The sequence below is a fragment of the Aspergillus niger genome (assembly GCF_000002855.4).
Source record: "Aspergillus niger supercontig An08".
NCBI classification, from domain to species: domain Eukaryota; kingdom Fungi; phylum Ascomycota; class Eurotiomycetes; order Eurotiales; family Aspergillaceae; genus Aspergillus; species Aspergillus niger.
The window spans coordinates 1794011-1814909 of record NT_166524.1 but is presented as its reverse complement, the minus strand read 5'-3'; the positions used below and the strand labels follow the sequence as shown (position 1 = coordinate 1814909).

The 20899-nt window shown below is 51.5% G+C and overlaps 4 protein-coding genes across 4 annotated transcripts, besides 3 other annotated features; 3 read left to right on the top strand and 1 right to left on the bottom strand.

The window, feature by feature from the left end:
• Positions 1–1166: 1166 nt before the first annotated feature.
• Positions 1167–6133, top strand: An08g07540 (uncharacterized protein; the record flags this gene model as incomplete). The annotated part of the gene is made up of 4 exons (XM_059749186.1): positions 1167–1380; positions 1436–1556; positions 1606–2820; positions 2896–6133. 4 exons carry the CDS (start codon positions 1167–1169, stop codon positions 6131–6133), a joined length of 4788 nt encoding a protein of 1595 aa, XP_059601216.1.
• A 4867-nt stretch (positions 6134–11000) lies between these two features.
• Positions 11001–13948, top strand: An08g07530 (uncharacterized protein; the record flags this gene model as incomplete). Its single annotated transcript, XM_059749185.1, has 4 exons — positions 11001–11381; positions 11451–12470; positions 12534–12770; positions 12827–13948. The coding sequence occupies 4 exons, from the start codon at positions 11001–11003 to the stop codon at positions 13946–13948; spliced, it is 2760 nt and encodes a 919-aa protein (XP_059601215.1).
• Positions 13949–14618: 670 nt separating this feature from the next.
• Positions 14619–15770, bottom strand: An08g07520 (uncharacterized protein; the record flags this gene model as incomplete). The annotated part of the gene is made up of 4 exons (XM_001392832.3): positions 14619–15075; positions 15131–15461; positions 15546–15577; positions 15646–15770. 4 exons carry the CDS (start codon positions 15768–15770, stop codon positions 14619–14621), a joined length of 945 nt encoding a protein of 314 aa, XP_001392869.1.
• An 860-nt stretch (positions 15771–16630) lies between these two features.
• An08g07510 (uncharacterized protein) lies at positions 16631–19942 on the top strand (the record flags this gene model as incomplete). The annotated part of the gene is made up of 1 exon (XM_001392831.3): positions 16631–19942. One exon carries the CDS (start codon positions 16631–16633, stop codon positions 19940–19942), a length of 3312 nt encoding a protein of 1103 aa, XP_001392868.1.
• A 364-nt stretch (positions 19943–20306) lies between these two features.
• Positions 20307–20315: a sequence feature (Short protein (An08g07500, CAK39999.1) was converted to a misc_feature.).
• A 144-nt stretch (positions 20316–20459) lies between these two features.
• Positions 20460–20468: a sequence feature (Short protein (An08g07500, CAK39999.1) was converted to a misc_feature.).
• Positions 20469–20516: 48 nt separating this feature from the next.
• Positions 20517–20561: a sequence feature (Short protein (An08g07500, CAK39999.1) was converted to a misc_feature.).
• The last annotated feature ends 338 nt before the right edge of the window (positions 20562–20899 follow it).

The window sequence follows — 20899 nt, the reverse complement described above, 5'->3', positions numbered from 1 at the left end:
AGCCTCAGGGAAGCCATGTGGTGGGAGAATTGGTTGACCTGCATGGGAGATCAGCGGGACACGCCAATATGACGCGTGTGGAGAGAGGCCACAAGAAACAGTACCTGAATACGTCCCAGACGAGGTCGTGATATCTGCAGGGGATTTTGCTTTGGAGGCGTGCAAAGTCCGATAATCTGTCGGTGAGCCACGTCCCCAGCTAATGCTAACTTTAGTTACTAGGAGCTAGTGACGGGTACTAAATAACTATCCGAGCAGGGGCTCAAAGGAAAGGTTGAGGTTATTCGAGATCCTGCCAGCAGAGACGTCGAGAGAGAAAAATCAAGAACAAGTGGATCGTCACCCAGCAGTGAGACGCAGCTGGTTAATGATCCAGAGTTAAGGTGCGCTGCTAAATATGAGTGCGTGAAAGTGCACCAGCTAGCTGTACAGCTCGCTATCAGCACAATAATGGGGCCGTTGTTCTTTATGAGGGTCCTCAGCGCTGTGATTGGCTGCAGTGCTTGGTGCCAACCGGCAGGCAAAACAAGCTTCGACACTCTAGCACCGCATCATTGTATGGCGGTCACCGAATCAGATGGGGAATTTGCCAGCACATCAGTGCCTGAACTCGCAATGCCAGAGGGTGAGTGAAACATCAAGGAGTTCGCGGTAATTGGATGGTAGGGAGGAGATTCCCGTGTTTTCAGTGGTGGATCGACACCTGTCAGTCAAATGATCAGTCCGAATAAATAGTACGATACAATAGAAGTTTTTAGACAATCGATTCCCTAATCGCGATCGACTTGTTGTCGTATAGTTGGGTGAGAAATTACTAATCAAGTCATATTCCTTGAGACGAGCTTCAAATTTGTTACTAAATCCGCCTGTCAAGGAGTAGCAGTCCTACCTTCAGTTCCCCATGAGGCTGCTTCATTCAGGCTCCGGAATGTTGCAGACTCACCGCCTTCCCCGGCATCATGTGACTGATATGCACTATCGGACCCCCTCCAGACGCGTTGGACTGACTTCATCCTGCGACATCCTCCGATCATTCTTTTGAGCTTTGTGCCGGGATGATCAACGCCGTAGATCGTTCGATCGGCTTACCTCTGTGGTAATTAATGGCAGATGCCTAATATAGTCTACGAATTCAAAGCCTCATGAGATGAAGGCACTTCAACACCATGGGCCAAGGCTATTCCCTCACAACCCTGTCCGCGGGTTCGGCTGGGATCGATGTTCCCGAGCTCGCGGACCTGGTGTATGAGAAGTCGATGGGTGGTGGTCGATTCATGAAAAGTATCCGAGCGAGGCAGCACAATGGACTGGTCTTTGTAAAGGTAATCATGAAGCCTTACCCCAGCATGAAGCTGGAACCATATATTAAAGCTATCCTCCGTAAGTCCAATGAGCATCAGACTTAATATTCAGAAGGAGATCTGACAAGTTGCAGGGGAGCGCAAGTTATTGTCTGAGGTTCCAAATGCCTTGAGCTATCAGAGAATACTGGAAACCAGTACTGGCGGTTACCTCGTCCGCCAGTACATACACAGCTCTCTCTATGACCGGATGAGGTATGTAACCCGCATAGAATTGCCGTGGACTCTTCCTAATACAATGTAGTACCCGTCCATTTCCAGAAGACATCGAAAAGAAGTGGATCGCTTTTCAGTTGCTCTGCGCACTGAGGGATTGCCACTCGCTGGACGTCTTCCATGGCGATATCAAGACAGAGAATGTTTTGGTCACCTCATGGAACTGGCTCTATTTGTCCGACTTTTCTTCGTCTTTCAAGCCAACATTTCTTCCAGAAGATAACCCGGCTGATTTCTCTTTCTACTTCGACACGTCAGGACGCCGAACCTGCTATCTGGCTCCCGAAAGGTTCCTCGTGGCTGGCGAAGAACCAGGAAGTAGGGAAGTCAACTGGGCTATGGACATTTTTAGTGCAGGTTGCGTTATCGCGGAGCTTTTTCTGGAGTCGCCTATATTCACTTTGAGCCAAATCTACAAATACCGCAAGGGAGAGTATAGTCCAGAACATGGCCAACTCTCCAAGATCGAGGATCCTGAGATCCGCGCGTTAATCCTCCACATGATTCAGCTCGAGCCAGAGTCTAGGTACTCGGCTGAAGAGTATCTCAACTTCTGGAAGAACAAGGCGTTCCCTGATTATTTCTACAGCTTCCTACACCAGTACATGTCCCTCATGACTGATCCGTCATCGGGGAGAGCGCATGTTGAGGCCGAGTCAGCAAGTAGAGGGGAAGCTGATGAGAGAATAGAGCGAGTCTTTCATGATTTCGATAAGATATCGTACTTTCTGGGGGCTTCGCCGAAGTCTTCGACAGATGGTTCTAGTCGCACTACCTCCAGGCTAACTGGCAATACCTTCCCCGTTCAACTGGACCTACCACAATACGGACAGCCAACTCCTAAGTCTCCAGCTCAGTCGGATGACGGTGTGCTGATCTTTCTGACGCTTGTGGTATCTAATCTCCGCAATACTTCGAAATCGTCCGCACGGATCAAAGCTTGTGACATTCTCCTTGCCTTTGCTGAGAGATTGTCCGACGAGGCAAAGTTAGATCGCGTTCTTCCATATATTATGATTCTTCTCAATGACCGCGCAGATTCCGTCAAGGTTGCTGCGATACGTGCTCTTGCACAGTTATTGGAAATGGTCCACGTGGTCTCGCCGGTCAACGCGTACTTATTTTCCGAGTACATCTTTCCCAGACTGCAACCGTTCATCCCTAGTGGCAGTTCGAACCCGAGTCCATTGGTTCGGGCTGCATATGCTTCATGCATTGCATCTCTGGCACGATCTTCATTAAGGTTTCTGGATATGATCCAAGCACTGCGTTCTGACACCCGCTTGCCCGCTCTGATACCGGCTGGATCTGAACCTAGGTGGACAGAAGATGCTACCTATCACAATTTATATGACGTTGCGAGAGTCGACCTTCTCGAATATTTCGAGGCTCACACTAAAGCTCTGTTGACGGACAGCGATGCTTCGGTCCGTCGCGCCTTTCTAGGTTCCGTATCCGACCTCTGTGTGTTCTTTGGTAATCTCAAAACCAGCGAGGTTGTTCTGAGCCATTTAAACACCTATTTGAATGACAGGGACTGGATCCTGAAGTGTGCCTTTTTTGAGGCGGTCATTGGCGTTGCAATCTACGTTGGAAGTACAAGCTTGGAGCAGTACATTCTGCCCTTGATGGTCCAATCAATGACAGACCCAGAAGAGTTTGTTGTTGAAAGGGTCCTTCGGTCACTAGCAGTGATGGCAAATATTGGTCTTTTCCAACGGTCTACTACGTGGGATCTTCTGCATATTACAGTCCGATTCCTCGTGCATCCTAACGCTTGGATCCGCGAGGCAGCAGTTCATTTTGTAGTCAGCTCAACCAAGTTCCTCTCCGTCGCCGATAAGTACTGCATCCTCGCCCCTCTCGTGCAGCCTTTTGTGATAGCAGAGATAATGAACTTCACCGAGGGAGAAATGCTCGACGCACTCAAAAAGCCATTAACAAGGGGCGTATACGATTTAGCATTTATTTGGGTATCGAAGACAGAAAAGGGTATCTTCTGGAAAGCAGCAAGTCGTGATGGAATATTCACCTTGAATGGAACTGACAGTTCGCTCACAAAACTGGGACACAAAGCCTCCACTCATCCTGGCCTGCAGCCCAAGAATGAGGAGGATGAGCAGTGGATTGCTCGTCTGAGAAATATGGGAATGAACCACGATGATGAGTTTAAACTTCTAGCCCTTCGAGAGTACATATGGAGAGTGTCGATGCGTCAACCAAGAGAATCAGAAAATGGAATTTCTGATTTGAACAATGTCATTGCTCTAATGCAGCACGGTGTGACTCCTCAAACTGTATTCTTTGACAAGACTCAGAACACCAGACCACGCAGAAGTTCTATCGGGAAGACTGAAAACGATAGATCTGACGAGCGGAAATTGCATACCATTACGGATGCTCTACTTGATGCTTCAACGACCATTGATAACAGACCTGATTCCCGCCGGAGGCACATGCGCTCACGGAGTCAAAGGGACCCGGGAGCTGCCCTGACAATCCCACGACCGAGTGCCTTGGACAACATCCGGGCGGAGAATTCGCCAGTATCCTCACCAATAGCATCATCACCCGGTGGAGTGCCCGGGTCACGGCCTTTGTCACCTCCTAGCTCAGATACTGGACGTAGGGGCTCAGAAGGTAGGGAGAGTCCCGGGCAAGACAGTTCATCGACACCTACCGATGCGGAAAATCCTGCGATTAGAAAGTTGGCCTCCGGTGTCCATCGGAAATCCAGTGCTATGAGCTTACTAAACCGCAAGGATTCAGCCAAGGCATACGCAGAAACTGGAACCAGCTCGGCCAATGCCTTTGGAAAGGTTGATTTGCCATCTCAGAGAGCAGAGGTGTCTTCTTCCCCTTCTCCTGTACCGCGTGACAGGAAATCACCTGAACAGGGGGGCCCTAGGTTCCACGCCAATCACTCCTATGCGGGCGACGATCCCGTCGTCCTCAAACTGCTGGATTCTGTGTTTGCGGAGAATTATCCTACCGACTTCTTTGATCTAGGGCCCTATGTCAAGGAGATAGACGTAAGGCGTCCGATTGTAAAGGCCAATGGGCAAGAGCCTGACAAGGTGTGGAAACCGAACGGAGGTCTTGTAGCCGTTTTCGGGGAACACAGCGGCCCTGTGAACCGCGTGGTTGTGGCACCGGACCATGCCTTCTTCGTTACTGCTGCGGACGATGGCACCGCTAAGATCTGGGATACCACTCGTCTCGAGAAAAATCTTACACCGAGATCCCGTCAGACATACCGACACTCTACCGAAGCAAAATTGAAGGCGCTGACCTTTGTGGAGAACACTCACACTTTCGTCACCGGCGCAAATGACGGCAGTATCCATGCAGTGAAAGTGGATTACCATAATGCCAACGGAACCGTTCGCTATGGAAAGCTTCAACTTGTGCGAGAATACCAACTCCCAACAGCTGAAGACGGAACCGTCGAGTATCCCATCTGGATGGAGCATTTCCGTCTGGAGGGCCAGTCCACGCTTCTCATTGCCACAAACACCTGTCGTGTCCTGGCATTAGACATGAAGACAATGCTTCCGGCGTACTCTTTACAGAACCCAGTTCATCACGGCACGCCAACTACTCTCTGCTGCGACCGAAAGCGCAGCTGGCTCCTCATCGGCACCTCCCATGGCATACTCGACCTGTGGGATCTTCGCTTCCGCGTACGACTCAAAGCCTGGGGCCTCTCGGGATCTGGCGCCATCCACAGGATCCAGCTCCATCCAACCAAGGGCCGTGGACGATGGGTCTGCGTCTCAAGCAGCGGCAGCCACGGCAATGAGATCACCGTCTGGGATATCGAAAGAGTCCGCTGCAGAGAAGTATACCGAGTAGACACACCCAGCGTCAACAACCCAAACCAGCCCAACGCAGGCAATACCGACCCTCACAGATTTACCCGACTAGGATACCCGAGCAGCGCACGAGACTACGAACCCTGGCACGTCGAAAGCAGCCGACCCGAGGGAATGCTTAGCCGATTTGCAATGGAGGGACTAGCATCGGGCCCAACAGATCACCACCATCCATCCGGCCCATCACCTTCCGCGGGCATCGGTGCCTTTGCACTTGGCTTCGACACCCCCGACGACGGTCGCGACAACACCACTCGCTGCGGATTCATCATTTCAGGCGGCTGCGACCGCAAGATCCGGTTCTGGGACCTCACCCGACCGGAGCATTCCAGTGTTATCAGCGGGCTAGACGTTGTTACGGATGGCGCTGTGACCAGTAAACCACGCTACGACGTGTCTCAACCCATCCCTTCCCTTGTCATCACATCGGAGCACATTCCGACTCCTTCCTCTTCAACTCCCGACCCAGTCCAGAATGGCAGTAAGAAGAGCTCCGCCGCCGCCGCCAATGCCAAAAAGAGCGGAAGTGGCCGTCTACCCCGGAGCACGGTGATTAGTCTGCAGCAACAGCAGTTATTGAAGAGTCATCTGGACTTTATTCAGGATATTGCACTACTGAGAAGCCCGTATGGGATGATTGTGAGTGTTGATCGCGCGGGGATGGTTTACGTGTTTCAATGATTCGTCTGTCTCTCCGTCAACATGTATAACTAGCATTGCTATGAGTACTTATAATAGATCTAATATCGATTGGGAATCATTTCGCTTGACTTAGAATAAGCCGGAAGTAAGTTAGCAGTCGGCCTATGTCTGCCGATCACTAGCATCTTCTACGGAGTAGTAGTAGCAGTAATAGCGCAACTGTTCGGATTACCACCACCAGACTACTGTAAGACTAAAGGGGGTGTGTTATCATATGATCTATGATATGTCTTAGTTAATTGCCAGGATTGATGCATAGCGTCTAACGGTCGATAACCGTACCCTGTTCAACGGCTGAAATGCGAATCCCTGGTTGGTTGGTTGGCTACGGTATCTACTCCTAATAGTAATATGACATATCGGATTAATGCCGTGCTCTTATAGTTACTTAGTTTATGATAATTTCCCCTTTTAGTCTCCACTTCGCTCTTCCATTCTACTCAGCTAGTTGCGCCATCTGTTGTTGCGTTGGCATCAGCAGCAATATATAATAAGTACTATACTGCTCTGTGTCTACTTCTTATCCAGGGACAAATAGTACTGTAGTAAGCCCGGTGCATAAATTACATAACTTGGGCGCATTGGACAAATATAGTGTCTACATCGATTAGTAGACAGATGGAACGAAGCTCGAGAAAACACCGGAAAGATTGTAGAAGCGATCATGTGGGACAGCGAACTTCGGGGGTGTGGAAATGATGAAACACTAGGCGACGGATACAGAAAGCGATCGGCAGAGAGAATAATAAACTGTGTGCGACCAATGCGGTTGGCATTAATTTTCTTTTATTGTCATTATTGCCCTGCGAGCGACAAAGAGAGAGACACCTTTAGTTGATTTTTAATATCGGGTTAATTTGATTGATACAGGTGGGATTGAGGGTTGCTTGGCTGTTGTTGTTGTTGTTGTTGCTGCTGCCGTTATACCTCTTTGTTCTCTTGTTTGTGCTAGTGTAGAAATTGTATCAGGAAATTCTATCCGTTGTTGGGATAAGTCGACGAAAGCTGCTGGAGATGTGTAAATTCTCGGCATCGCACTTTTGGCGAGTGGAGGTGATTACTCGTCCTGGTTATTGGTAGGGCGTAGTATTCCGTGTATCCGAAACCAACCTCTAAAACTCTTTGTGTTGATGTCGGAGATTTCAAGGTCCAAAGATGAGTGCCGATGGTGAGCTAAGGCAGGCCCTATTATTGAGCATTGGATAGATTAACCGAATGCTAATTTCGGATACAGACAGGTAACCGGTCGACAGGTCAACTTGCAATCTTCATATATGAGGCATGCACTGAAGAGCAAACAATTCTATCTTGAACTTCTGTGATTGATAATGGTGCGTGCAGTGGGTTCAAAGGGTTCGAGCGGGTGAAAAGTCTGGTACAGCCAGATCTGGACCGTGAGATGAGAATCCCGAGTCCCGTTGGTGAACCATGGATGGCCAAATTAATACGATTCATGCCGCGACGGTATCCAGTCTCCATCTGGCTTCTGCAGGGCCCGATCGCGGTTTGCTTTTTGTTACAGGTAGAACATCCTTCGGCCAAGTTCCATCCCCAAAGACTTGGCGGTGTGCGGTCTTGTTTCTTATTATTTTCCCCCCTCTGCCTTCTGTTGCCTTGCTCCTCATGCTTGCTGCCTTGGGTATGTACTTTGTGATATCGAGTCGACACCGTCAGGCTTGGTTGACGGGTGATGTCTGTGAACACAGCATAATGTTTGTCGGACTGGTAATATCCCGATCTTGCAATCACGTACGCGCCTCAGACTGGGGATCTAGATCGACGTTCTCATGCATGCACTGAATCTGATATTCCGGCAGCCGGTGGACGAATGACTGTCAGGGTAAATGGCGGACTGACTCGATCGGTGGAGCGGACCCAGCGGCGGGCGAGTGAGACAGACGCGTCGCTTACCGACCGAATGGACCTGATGGGGGCGTCTAGCGATGTTCTGGAGAATGACACCGGAATTACAATCTGCAGCCGTGAGGGTCGAGTGTCAATGCGCTCGAGTCTGAAAACGGAGACACACAAACACTTCAATAGGGGTTGAATGGAACAGCCGAAAATTCCGGGCGACGCCCATGGCCTATGCACCAAAAACCAGATTCAAAGTCTTCGTTGAGAGACTTGCTGTGAGGTCTTGCTTTTACTCTATTTGGTCGAGATAGATGGCAGGTTGTATTGCCTTTCCTCGTTCTGCTTGCGCGCATCTTCAGCCGCTGGAGGAGAATTCTCGGCTGGGGACGTCGTCAGCGATGCAAGTATCTAGTTATGCGAGTGCGACTTGAACAAGCCCCTAACTGCCGTCCTACATGAGCCAGACCGCACTTATGGTGGCCTCTGCCGTACGCCCTTAGTTGATAGTCTTAATTGCTGGAGCCTTAGCGTCCGAGAGCGAACCACTGCGCATCCTGAAATGATGATCTTCCACGCGCAGGCAGGGATAGCTGATCTGGTTCTGACACGAACCGTCGGAGTACAGAGCAAAGAGGGCCTAGCCAACTAGATGAGGCCTCTGTCGCTGCCCTACTCTGTATCTCAGAAATCAAATTGTCGATAGAGTTTGGCGGTCAGGAGGAGTGACCACCTCCCATTCATCAACCGACGAGGATGGGAAGTCCGGCGGAGAAACCGTAATCTCCCATTCCGGGACGTTTGTCTTAGACCCCTGATGACCGTGCCCGCCAGTTTAACTAGTTCACCGGCGTTGCACCGTTTCTCTCTGCTTTTTGCTAAATTTATCGCGTCGGAGATATCATTACGCTCGTAAGGGGCTGCAGTACAGAGAGAACAGCATTGTTAGGGTTTTCCAACCTGACTGCATAGCCGGGGAGTTTTTCTTGTCCCACGTTCGGTGTACTGCAGTTGGACCCGACATGGCAGATTGAAACCGCGGAGGAGGGAAGCGTGGTCACATCCTGGTCTGGTGTAGGTGTTTAGATCAAAGAATCTGCGACCAGAGACCGGGGTGTGTGTGTGTCTGACTACTACGGACTGATCAACCTCAAGAATAAGACTGCCAATGTCCTGGTCAGACACGGCACTAAGAGGTTTAACTTTCGACTGAACCTTCCCGTGGAGGATTTGTCATTTCGCATCGTGCCAAATGCGACTGGTTTTACTCCGTACCTTGCCTTTTTATCCTCTTCAGGGCATGATCTCTCCATTTTACTTTTCTTTTCCTATTCCACCCTTTGCTTTGTTTCTCGGTTCTCAACAGTTTTGGCAGGGTGCCTGGAAGATCCATTCTCGCGTGGAAGAGAGACTTTCGGGCCGTCCGTCTCATGCTACTAGCAGTGGATGGATAGTAATAATAGTAGACAGTCTTATCGTGGGATTTTGAACCGGGATATCGTCTTGACTAGATATTAGCCTGTCGCATGGTCAGAGTCTTGGAATGATAAGAGAGGGGGGATGAAGGGCGGCATCCCCTCTCCTTGAATATGGGCAATTATTGCGTTCTCACCTGCCGCAGTCCATCCACTGAGTACAAGCTTCTTCTCCCCGCACGGGCGCAAGGACTGTGACAGGGATGCAGCAGAAGTCGATAGGCCGGACTGGAAGCGCAGTATTACGAGGTATTGATTGTACTTTTCCAGGGAAGGATAATTATTGGTAAGTGGTAGCCCGTCCGGGTGGGAGCGGCCGCACGAGGTCAAGCCGTGATGGAGCGACTAGAGCAAGAGTGTCCCTGACTAGTAGAATAGTCAGGCGGTTCTTCCCCCCCACCACCACCGGCGCAGGAACAGCCTAGAAAAAACAGAAAAAAAAAATAATATACGGTTAAGGATAGGTTACACTCCTGGAGATATTATGATTATTATTATTATTATGTAGGAAATATACCATAATTGCAATGGCAGCAGTACGCATATATAATACGGTTTTTATAAGTTCTGCTATGACTTCTCTTCCAACAGAGACAATGTCTACTTAAAGAGAGAGGGCAAGGTCACTCCTTAAGTATCTCATGGGTGGTTCTCGCAGCCAAAGAGTACTCGAACAGTACTTCGTCGGCCCAGCTCTCCACTCCACCTCCACCGGGCCCTCTCTGCCCCCTTTAGTGGTCAACGAACCTCTACTAACCGCTTCCTCTTTCCACCTTAACTCTTCATGGTCAAGATTGTCTCCCTGCTTTGCCATTTCCTCCCCTTCTCTCTCCGTCCGGTTCCAATTAACCTGGCTTAACCTAACCTAACCTATTATTCTCTTTCTCCCTTCTCCTCTCCCTCGCTCTCTTTCTCTTTCTCTCACGCCCTTTTCCCTCTTCTTTCCTCTTTCCCCTCCTTTGTCCTCCTCCTCCCTCTCTCTCTCTCCCTTTTCCGTTCCTTATCCAACTCCTCCCCCTCCGAGGATCAGGACCGTCCGGTATCAACACAACCGCCACTCAAGGGAGTTGTTTTTCCTCGCTTCCACACTTCATTAGATTTTTCCAATCTAGATGTGCTGTAGAGCGTGAGAAATGCCCATCAATTGAGTTCGCGGGAGTAGTTGTGATCGATCCGTCCGATCTCATCTCCGCTGTGTTTCCCTCTTTTTAGTTGCAACAACATCCCCCCCTATTCTAATAGCCGTCCTTCCTTTCACCATCACGCCCTTTTCGACCTCTAGCAGTGCTACTGTTCTATCGACCTGCCATCCAGTCTTCTAGCAAGCAAAAAAAGGAAACGGCAAAAAGTCAACAGCCAGTCGTGATTTCACTACTGTTTGGACGCAACCATCGGAACCAAGGTTCGGAGACCGCCTGCATCCCAAACGGGAAAAAGTAGTCCATTACGCAACCCACGTCTGTACATACTATAATATTCCCCGTCAATCCCTTGAAAAATCGACAAAAACCATCACCATGGGTCATTCTCTGAGAGACCACGCCTCCTTCGTTCGTCCGTCCACTCGCGACCGGCCGTCAACCCGCGACCAAGGCGAGAACTCGCTTGTCGTCCCTAGTCGCACCTCCTCACTTCACTCCCGCATTACGCAACCCATCCCTTCGCAAGCCAATACGAAAGCTTCTCAGCGAACCCCCAAAACCCTCACTCATGCCTACATGGTTTGCGGTGTTGGTCGGGAACCGTCCCAATGGGTCCGGGCTCCCGCGCCAGCGCAGGGAAAGATTGGTCACATGAAAGGAGCCGTGGGCCAGTTTTGGTTGCCGGAGATCCTGGGAAGCAGTCCCCGTCTGGAACAAGATAATGAAATCGCCAAATCCTTGCATTCGGCCATGAGGGTATGTTTTTTCTGAAGTCACCGCTATCTGGCAGAATGAATGAAGGCTGAAACTGACTGGCCGTAATAGGCATGCTTCCCTCACGATGTAGAGATCTGCACCGGCAAGAACCAGCCTCACTGCGTCCATCATGCCTTCGTTCTGCAGCAGGATTCCTCTCACACCCTCTACGGTATCGCCCTGCGAGTATGGTCCCGCGCAGACGACAAGCGTGCAGAAACGATCCGCGAATTGCGCAAGAAAACGGAACCCGATTTCTACGATAACCCGGAAGAGACTTACTGGATCCCATACTGCCTGAGTTTCCTTTCCCGCTACCCACTCTACGACCTCCTGGGCGACTATCTCCGTGGCATGTGGATTCATTGGAACAAGGCCACCAACTTGTTCCATGCGGAGGAGGTTTCGCGGATTCTGAGCTTTCCCGCGCCCCGCCTCAACGACCTGGTTCGCATCGATATGAAGGACTACGCTCTGTGCTATCAGTTCCCATCGTCCCCGACGGGCTTCCAGAACTTCTCCATGTGGCCCCTCTTCACCTGTCTGTCAATCCCAAATGTGGTGGGTGTTGTTGAAGCCGCCGTATCGCCGACACGTCGTATCATCTTCGTCAGCCACTACCCAGCCATGCTCACCATGGCTGCGGAAACCATCCGCTACTGCGTTCGCATTTACGAATGGAGTGGACTGTATGTCCCCGTTGTCCACGCTCGTCACATTAAGGATTTGGTTCAAGAGCCCGGCCCGTACATTCTCGGTGTCACGGCTGAGTGCCGAACCTTGTTTAACGCTCCCTCTGATGCTCTGGTCGTGGATCTGGACCGCAATTTCGTCCTGACATCGAGCCCGCCCGATGTTCTGACTCCCGGTCAGCGCACCAAGTTCATCAACCGGTTGACCCAGGCCTTGAATGGTGATGTTTCACCCTCGGGTGTTCCCAACCACCTCCGTTCTGCTTATGCCGGTGGCAAACTCATCCCCGCTGGGCAGATCATCGTGATGCGGGGTGAGGTTGAGAGCGTCCAGGATCCTTCTTGGTGGAACCAGGATGCTGTGATGAACGTTATGGATCATGTGTGCGAGAAGTTGGTAAGTAACCCTTTGGCCGCAAATCATGTGTGAGTTGTTTTTCACTAACAATCTGTGTACTAGGGACGCAACACTGGCATGAAGGCCATCTTTGGTGGCTCTGTTAAGAAGCCTCTCATGACCAAGGTTTCCATGCGCCATCTGAATGAAATTGTTCGTGAGAGGAACCAGTACTCTCGCGATGCGATGGAAGCTTGGCAGGATTTCATCAACCTCAAGGGTCGCATGGACACCGAGCTCAGCAAGGTCACCAAGCGCAACAACTTCCTGGTTGAGGAGCTGGAGACCTGGAAGCAGCAGGTTCGTTCCCCTTCCCTGCATTCCTCGTGTAGAATTCGGAGACTAACCCCATGTAGTTCCTCAAGTTCCAGGCTTTCGCTGAGACGCTCACCAAGGAAACCTCTGAGCTCAAGGTTAAGATTGAGAACCACAAGCGCGAGAATCGTCGTCTTACTGGTCTCATTGACCAGCAGAAGGATGATGTGGCTCGTCTCTCTCTCCGCCTGTCCGGCACGGAGAAGCAGCGCGACGATGCTCTGGAAGCGTTGGTTCTCCAACAGGAAATTGCTGAAGAGCTCGAACGCGAGAGGAAGCGCAACCAGAAGGAGCTTGCTTCTTTGCAGCACTCCAATGCCTCCCTCACGCGGCAACGCGATGAGGCCCAGCGCGTGGTGCTGGGTCTCCGCAGCCTTATTAATGGCCAGACACATCACATGGAGCACATTGTCCGTTCGATTGGTAGCTCTACCGACCTGACCGAGCTGCCCGAACCGGAGGCCGCCGTCGAGGCCAAGGAAGCCGGACAGGATGCTGAGACACCGAGAGAATCTGCTGTGTCATCGCGACGCTCTAGTGCCAACATCTCGGCGAAGAGCGTCGCCAACAATGTGAGCCCTGACTTGGAGCAACATCTCCTCAGCATGGGTAAAAGTCACAACCGTCTTGCACGTCTCAGCATAACTGATGTTGCAGATCGCTACCTGCGTGACAAGACTGATGCAATTTCCGACATCATCCGCAGCATCAGTGAGCAGTGTGCTGCCGCTGTGGAAGGCCTACAGCTCGCTCAAGATGCCGAGGATGATGACCTCCCCGCATCCGGCAAGACAACCCCAAATGGAAGCCGTCGTCTGACGACTGACGGACTTCGTGGGCACTTGACACCAGCTGGTAGTGAGATGGGAGACGGCGACAACCACTCGCTGCACCCCGACCACCGGCGCTCTAGTGTCCCGCCGACCCCAGACCTGGTGCACAACCGGTCCAGCACATCGATGTCGATGGTCAGCAGCTCGACGTTCCCGGAGAGGTCGAGTCAACAATATGGGCCTGGCGAGATCCCGACCCGGATCATCGAGGATGATGATGAGCGCGCTCATGAGACCGATGGTCTTGATGACCACACTGAGACAGGCACTCTGTCCAAGCAGGCCAGCGAGGACCTCATTCGGGCCGGCTCTTCCCGACTGGTTGCGTAATTGTCTCTTTAGAACGACGATGCAACGCTTGATTTCGACGACCTTTGACGCGACGTCTGCTCCTACCATCTTGTCCGAATTAGAGCGAGTTGTGGCCACTCTTTGGCATTGATTTATCTGCCTTGAATTTCTTCGACACCTTTCTGTTATCTCACCTTTCTTTTTCATCTGGAGATTCCCATTGTTTTTCTGTTATTACTCCGTGACTCTACCCAGGCGTTGTTTTCCTTCACATTCCTCGGGAGCACCATGTGACCCCAGTTGTTTTTTCACGGGACGGCTATATTGATTGCTTTGGTTATTCCCACCTGCCATCCCGTCTTTATACCACTTTTGCCTTCTTGAGAGTCCATGGACTTCTCCCGCCTTGTAGTAGATCATTTGGCTTCCACTCGTTGGACCGACCCCTCATTCACCCGAATTTCCTATCTGTCATCCTCCTGTTTCCATTTGTCCATACTTCTACCTGTTGACTAGGGCAGCTTTGAAAGCTGCTAGCTGGAGTATAAGAGATACACTGGATTGGTTCCAGCCAATTCCCTACCGCAACAAAAAAAACCTCTGCGGTCCTCTGAATGTAATTGTTGGTTTACAAATCTCATTTGAAGACTCTGTATTCGTTTTAGAAGAGTAATTTGAGTAACCTGATAGATAGCATGCTGGATACCCACTATGCCAACTTGCCCGGCACAAACGGATGTCCAGCACTGAGACCACCACATACGGCCCAAGCCTGCCCATTAACATAGCTACTCTCATCACTCCCCAGGAACAATGCCACCCGAGCTACCTCATCCGCAACCGCTCCGCGCTGCAGAGGATTCAGCTGCCCGACCTTCCGCTCCGTGCCTCGCGCCCGTGCGGCATCAAACATCGCTTGAGTCATGCCTGTTTCGATCAACCCCGGACAGATCGCATTGATGCGAATCCCCGTCCCAGCCAACTGATACGCACACGTCTGGGCAATGGAAACAACCGCCGCCTTGGAAGCAGAGTAATCCGTCGAACCACCATTAGAGCGCAGGCCCGCAATAGAGGCTGTGCAAATAATAGAACCTCCGGGGTACCGTTTCGCCTCTGAGGTACGCTTCATACCCTCGGAAGCGTATTTGGCTGCTAGGAAGACACTATTCCAAGAATCATATTAGGATTTCACTCCCTCGATGCAGATAGGATGCTCACCTAGCCACATTCGTATTCAACGTCTTCATCAACTCCTCCGCCGTAACCTCAGTGAAGATCTTCGGTTGGCCCACGATGCCCGCATTGGCGAAAAATATATCCAGTCGGTTATACTTCTCTAGTGCGTCGTGCACGACTGCTTTGACGGCTTCTTCGTCGGCCGCGTCGAATTGGCGGATGTGAATGTCTACACCGGGATACAGGGATTCAATCTCCCGCTTGTGTGTTGCCAGGTGGCTGTCAGCGTAGTCACAGATGTAGATGGCTTTGGCGCCGTTGTGGGCATATTGGTGCGCTGCGGCGCGGCCGATGCCTGCGGGGGAGTTGGCCCCTGGTTGCTATTAGTATGTATTTCTATGTGTGTGTGTATTTGTGCATGCTGATAGTGAGTAGTATGTTGAAGGGGAGTTTTTACCGGTTACAATTGCGACTTTGTCCTTGACTCGGCTGGTTCGGTGGTACGTTGTTAGTTTTGAGGGAAGTATGTATACAAGGAGTTGTAAGTATATGCTCACGGTCCGACAGAATCGCCAGCAACCTGGCGGATGCGAGGAATGCCCTCGAATGTGCCTGCATCCGGAATGCCTTCCACCAATTGCTGGCTCACGGCTTGGAGACGACGTTTGGCTACTGAGGACATGATGGATGAAGTATGGAGAACAGAAATATGACCGCGTTGATTAGCTCCACGTATTGGAGATTTGGCCTTTATATCAGACAATGATCCTGAAATCTGGGAGGGAAGAGTGTAACAGGTTGTCTTTACACCGGCCGGAAGTCAACAACCATCTTACTTGTTCCTACGAGGTCGATCCCCCCATTGCAGCCCCCCAGAATGACGGCCGGCGGCTGCGGAGAACCGAGGCTGAGGGTCAGGTGACGGAGAGCAGAAGCCGAGGGAGGGAGATGCTGAGCCTGAGGCATCATTTCCCGTCGGAGTTAAGGCATCCTCACCGCCGGAGATGAAGATCGACGATCCCTAAATTTCAGGCACCAGGTCCCTCTTACATAAGCGTGAGCTGGCGGCATGCCAAGTCACATGGCTGCAGCCACACGTCATGGTCCGTTCGTTCGGCTCCCCAAAGCAGCCGGCATTCCAGACCCTGGCTGCTACTTTCTCCTCCCTCAATTTTTCCCCCCGCGTTCCTGTCATTCCTTGCCTCCGTCTCAGCATCGACCTCCTTCTTCCGCGGCTTTACTTTGCAATTCTACCAGTTTTTTCTTCGTCTTGCGGTTTAGCGTGCGGGTGTTGTCATCATCTCCGGTTGCTCAGTTCGACCATCTGCCGCACAAACAAAGTCGCAAACAGCGGAAACCGGCCTCAGGTAGCACAGCAAGAACACAAAGCTAGAGGCTATAAAAAGACACACGCCGGTGATCCTACTTATTAAACTCTGCATTCCTGTTTCAGAAATCACGCAAAGAAGATAGAACAAAAAAACGAAGCATACATGAAGGCCGCAGTCCAAGTATCTGGCTCTGTTCACCGCCCCTCGAGTCATGGCGGAGTGCGATATCCCACAACTACCGCGTCGTTCCTCGTCTCGGACCTCCTCCTCTTCCCGGCGAAGTCAGAAGGCTAAGACCGTCCGTGCCCGCTCGCAAAAACGTAATTCGGCCTCTTCCAGTGCCACAGCCACCGACCTGACCTCGTTCCCTTCGCTCTCCCCAGACCGCTCCCCAGAGGGGTTCGTCGGCCAGCCCGCGCTGAACCGTGCGTTGACCAATGCCTTGTTGGAAGGTGAAGAAGGTAGTGAAAGTACACCGGATGTCAATCGAGATCGGAGGTCTACCTTGGCCAGGCTGACGGGTGGCTCGACACCGAGCCCTGGCCGTGCTGCCCTGTTCGGGGATTCGGTGCCCATTCGCGATTTTCCGGGGGCGTTGCACCTGGCGGATGATTCTCATATTGAGCGTCTGATTGCGAGTACCGGTGCTGTTAAGCTGGTGCGACAGTTCGCCCGTGATTTGGCACAGCGCGATGCGGAGATTTCAGCTCTGCGACAGCGGGCTGATGCGAGGGAGAGGGAGTTGAAGAGGATGCTTCGGGAGGTTTCTGTCTCGAATCAGGACATTGAGCGTCGACTATATCAGCTGGAGAATGCGCCGTTGGGCGATGAAGCTAGTCAGGAACATGGTGGCAACACCGAACAACCAGGGAGCTCCGCCTCCAGTATGCACGGACTGATGCAGCAGGCGATGATTGATGGGCTTGGATCTCATGTTCATGAGGAAGGCACAGACGCTGCTTCAAATCATGTGCAGGCTACTGTTCGAGGCCCCCAGCGTCTCGATAGCGATGCACGCTCTGGCAATTCTAGCGTGGAGTCGGGAACAAATCGCAAGAGACACGGGTCCATTCGAAGTTGGCAGGAATTTATTTTCGGTAATACGACGAGTAGCCGGAAGACGAGTCGGGCGAGCAGCGTGATGGGTGAGGTCGAAGAGGAAGAAACCCAGCGTCAGCGAAATCTTACCAACCCCTCTAGTCGCCGAAAAGCGCTGGACGAGCAACTATTTCAGCCCCCAGAAGGCCAAGTAGGGCCTAGTGCGGGTGAAGTTGCTGGGAAACATCTCAATGCATCCACTGGCGGAGACGACGCCAGTACTCACTCACGCAAGTCATCCAAGTCGCTGTCCTCGTGGACGGTCAAGTTGTTTGCTGGGAACTCACAAGCGAAGGACGAGACCAATAGTGATGATGGCCGCGGCAGAGCTTCATCCACGAATTGGGGTAGTAGCAAAGGTGTATCTCCTGCGCTCCCCCCTAATGCTAAGGGGCCTGTTTCAGCCATGGCCGCACTGAAGCGGATCAATAGCAATACTAGCGTGCACAGCGCTCCTGGGCGGGCAACTGGGCCCAACAGCGTGGCCAAATCTGGCCAAATCAGCCGGAGGCAACCATCTGCAAGTGTCTCGCAAGGAACGAACCCGGACGCTACAGCTAAAAACGCGACCAGCCTCGGGCCCGTTGAGATGGATGCCATTCTTCCCCTGGAATCAAGACCCCCTACTCTTTCGAACATGTACAACAACTACCAGCCAGGCGAGTTGCTGACTGACCGTTTTGGATTCATCTACGACCAGCGTCGGAAGAAAAGACAAAGGGAGGCGAACGCTTTCAAGAATGCCGGAGGCAGCAACCGGCTCAGCATTGCGGAAACTCTCAGCAGCTTACGGAGCGACGCTTCCGATGGTGATGATGCATCCGACTCTTTGAAGCAACTACAGCCAGTGCCAGAGCCTCAGCCTTCGCCTGTGTCTGCGTCCCCCGAGATCCCGGAAACTGGTACAGTCGCACTTCGGAGATGGCAAGATTACTTGAGGGTACCCACGGGACCGGCAGAATTGCTGTCACATACGCCCTCAGCTGGTCCTATCGTATCCCTCACCACAGCAGGCGACAGCTCACCTCGCAATTCTGCTGTGGCTGTCGACAAACGTGGCGCAGTTTCTGTCAATTCGAACTCTCAGCCATCGGCATCTACATCGACAGTAGTCGCAGACCGCCCCGAGTTTGCCGGAGTTTCCTCCGACGAGCCAGCCGCATTAAGTCTGGCTGCAGGCGAAAATGAACCCGTTAAATTGCTGCTCGAGCAATTGACAGAACTACATGACTCCCTACAACGTGATCGGACCGTGCGGTGGAACGAGTTCCTGCGCAAAGTGCGTGCAGAGCGCAGAAAAGACGGCGAAGCTGCCGCAGCAGCGGCCGCCACCTCCGACCGTGCGCTACAGTCTGTCGACATGCCCGAAGCATCGCTCGCCGATGGCGAAGTGGTGGGTATTTCTGGCCTAGGTAACAAGGGGAAAGTCGGCCGTGCCAAATGGCGCGAGTTCCGGGTCCTCGTACTGGGCGGTATTCCAGTTGCCCTGCGGGCAAAGGTCTGGTCCGAATGCAGTGGCGCTTCTTCGATGCGGGTACCTGGTTACTACGATGACCTGGTGAAGGGTACCGGTGGCTTGGAGCCCGACTCGTCGGTCGTCGCCCAGATTGACATGGACATCAACCGGACTCTCACCGACAATGTGTTCTTCCGCCGAGGACCCGGCGTTACCAAGCTCAAGGAGGTGCTCCTGGCCTACTCCCGTCGCAACCCGGAGGTCGGCTACTGCCAGGGCATGAACCTCATCGCCGCATCTCTTCTGCTTATCACCCCAACTGCTGAAGACGCCTTTTGGCTCCTCACATCTATGATTGAGGTGATCCTTCCCGAACACTACTACGATCATGGCCTGCTAGCCTCCCGAGCCGACCAAGTGGTACTGCGCCAGTACATCGCCGAAATCCTGCCTAAGCTATCCGCCCATCTTGAGAGTCTGGGCGTTGAACTCGAGGCATTGACGTTCCAATGGTTCCTCTCCGTCTTCACCGACTGCCTCTCAGCCGAAGCCCTCTACCGCGTCTGGGACGTAGTCCTCTGTCTGAATGTAACCAGCGCCGTCAACAACCCTTCCGCCACCGGCACAGCCAATGCCCCTTCTTCCACCTTCACGACGGATCCTAACGACTCGAACCCCAGCGCCAGCGGCAACGGGGGCGGCAGCACATTTTTATTCCAAGTAGCTCTCGCCCTTCTCAAACTCAACGAGCAACAACTCCTCACCACCTGCTCCACCCCAGCCGAATTGTATACCTACATCAACCATCAAATGACCAACCACGCCATCAGCATCGACGGCCTCATCCAAGCCAGCGAAGCTCTTCGGAACGTCGTCCGGCGCGAAGACGTGGTGGCTCGTCGTGCGGAAGCTCTCCGCGAGATGCAGGAGTTCACGCGAAGCCGCCCGACCTCGTCAGGGGATAGTTAAGAGGATCACCAACTATAATAAATTCTCCGCTGAAAGAGGAAGAAATAAGAAAATAAAAGAAAATAAAAGAAAATAAAAGGAACGCATGACATCAGATTCCAATTTTTCTTCAACATGTCTTTATCTGCAACTCCATCATTGCATGATACCATTGTGTTAATTTGTGTTGTGTCTCTTTGTCGCTATATTCTGTTGCCCCATGTCATGCCCTTATAGACGAATGGACTGCTCCGGGTTTTTAAATTTTTCCTTTTTTCCCAGCCATCACTCATCACTCATGATACGAATGTACTGAACTTTTGTAACGAACTAGTTCAATGTTACTAGCGCAGCGTTGGATATTATATGTTGTTTCTCTTGCATCATGTGTCGTGTAAGAAATATATTTCAGGTATACATTCCTTAACCTGCTACGTTCTTGGTGACTATGCCTAAATATTACTTAAGACAATTGAATATCATCATCTAGTATTTGTTTTCCTGTTGGGTACTACTAGGTAGTATTACGGATATGTAGGAAGAGAATGTACGTGTCCAACTGGATGCTGCTGCTACTAGTACTACTCCACATTAGGTATATAGTAGTACGAGTTATCCGTTCACTTTTAGGGGCCTGTGAGCACTAAAGCCCTGCGATTGTGTTCCATTTGAACATTAGTGAGTGACTCATTTGTCTATTGAAATCTTGCCATGCTATGCGAGAACTTGACGGCTATCGATTCCTACATATTCCTGAAACATAGTACTATTCATTCAATCACCCTGGGCATTTGTACATAAATCACAATTGAAGCTAATGTGAACAGCTACCGGCCAAGGCACTTCTTTCGTTAAGTCATTTCAGGAAAGATCAAACCAGGATAGCTGGTAGACGGGCAGAATATAGCTGTTCTTATTTTTGAAACAGATAAAAGAAACATATAAATGAATAATAACCCCCCTAAGCGCATGGGATCC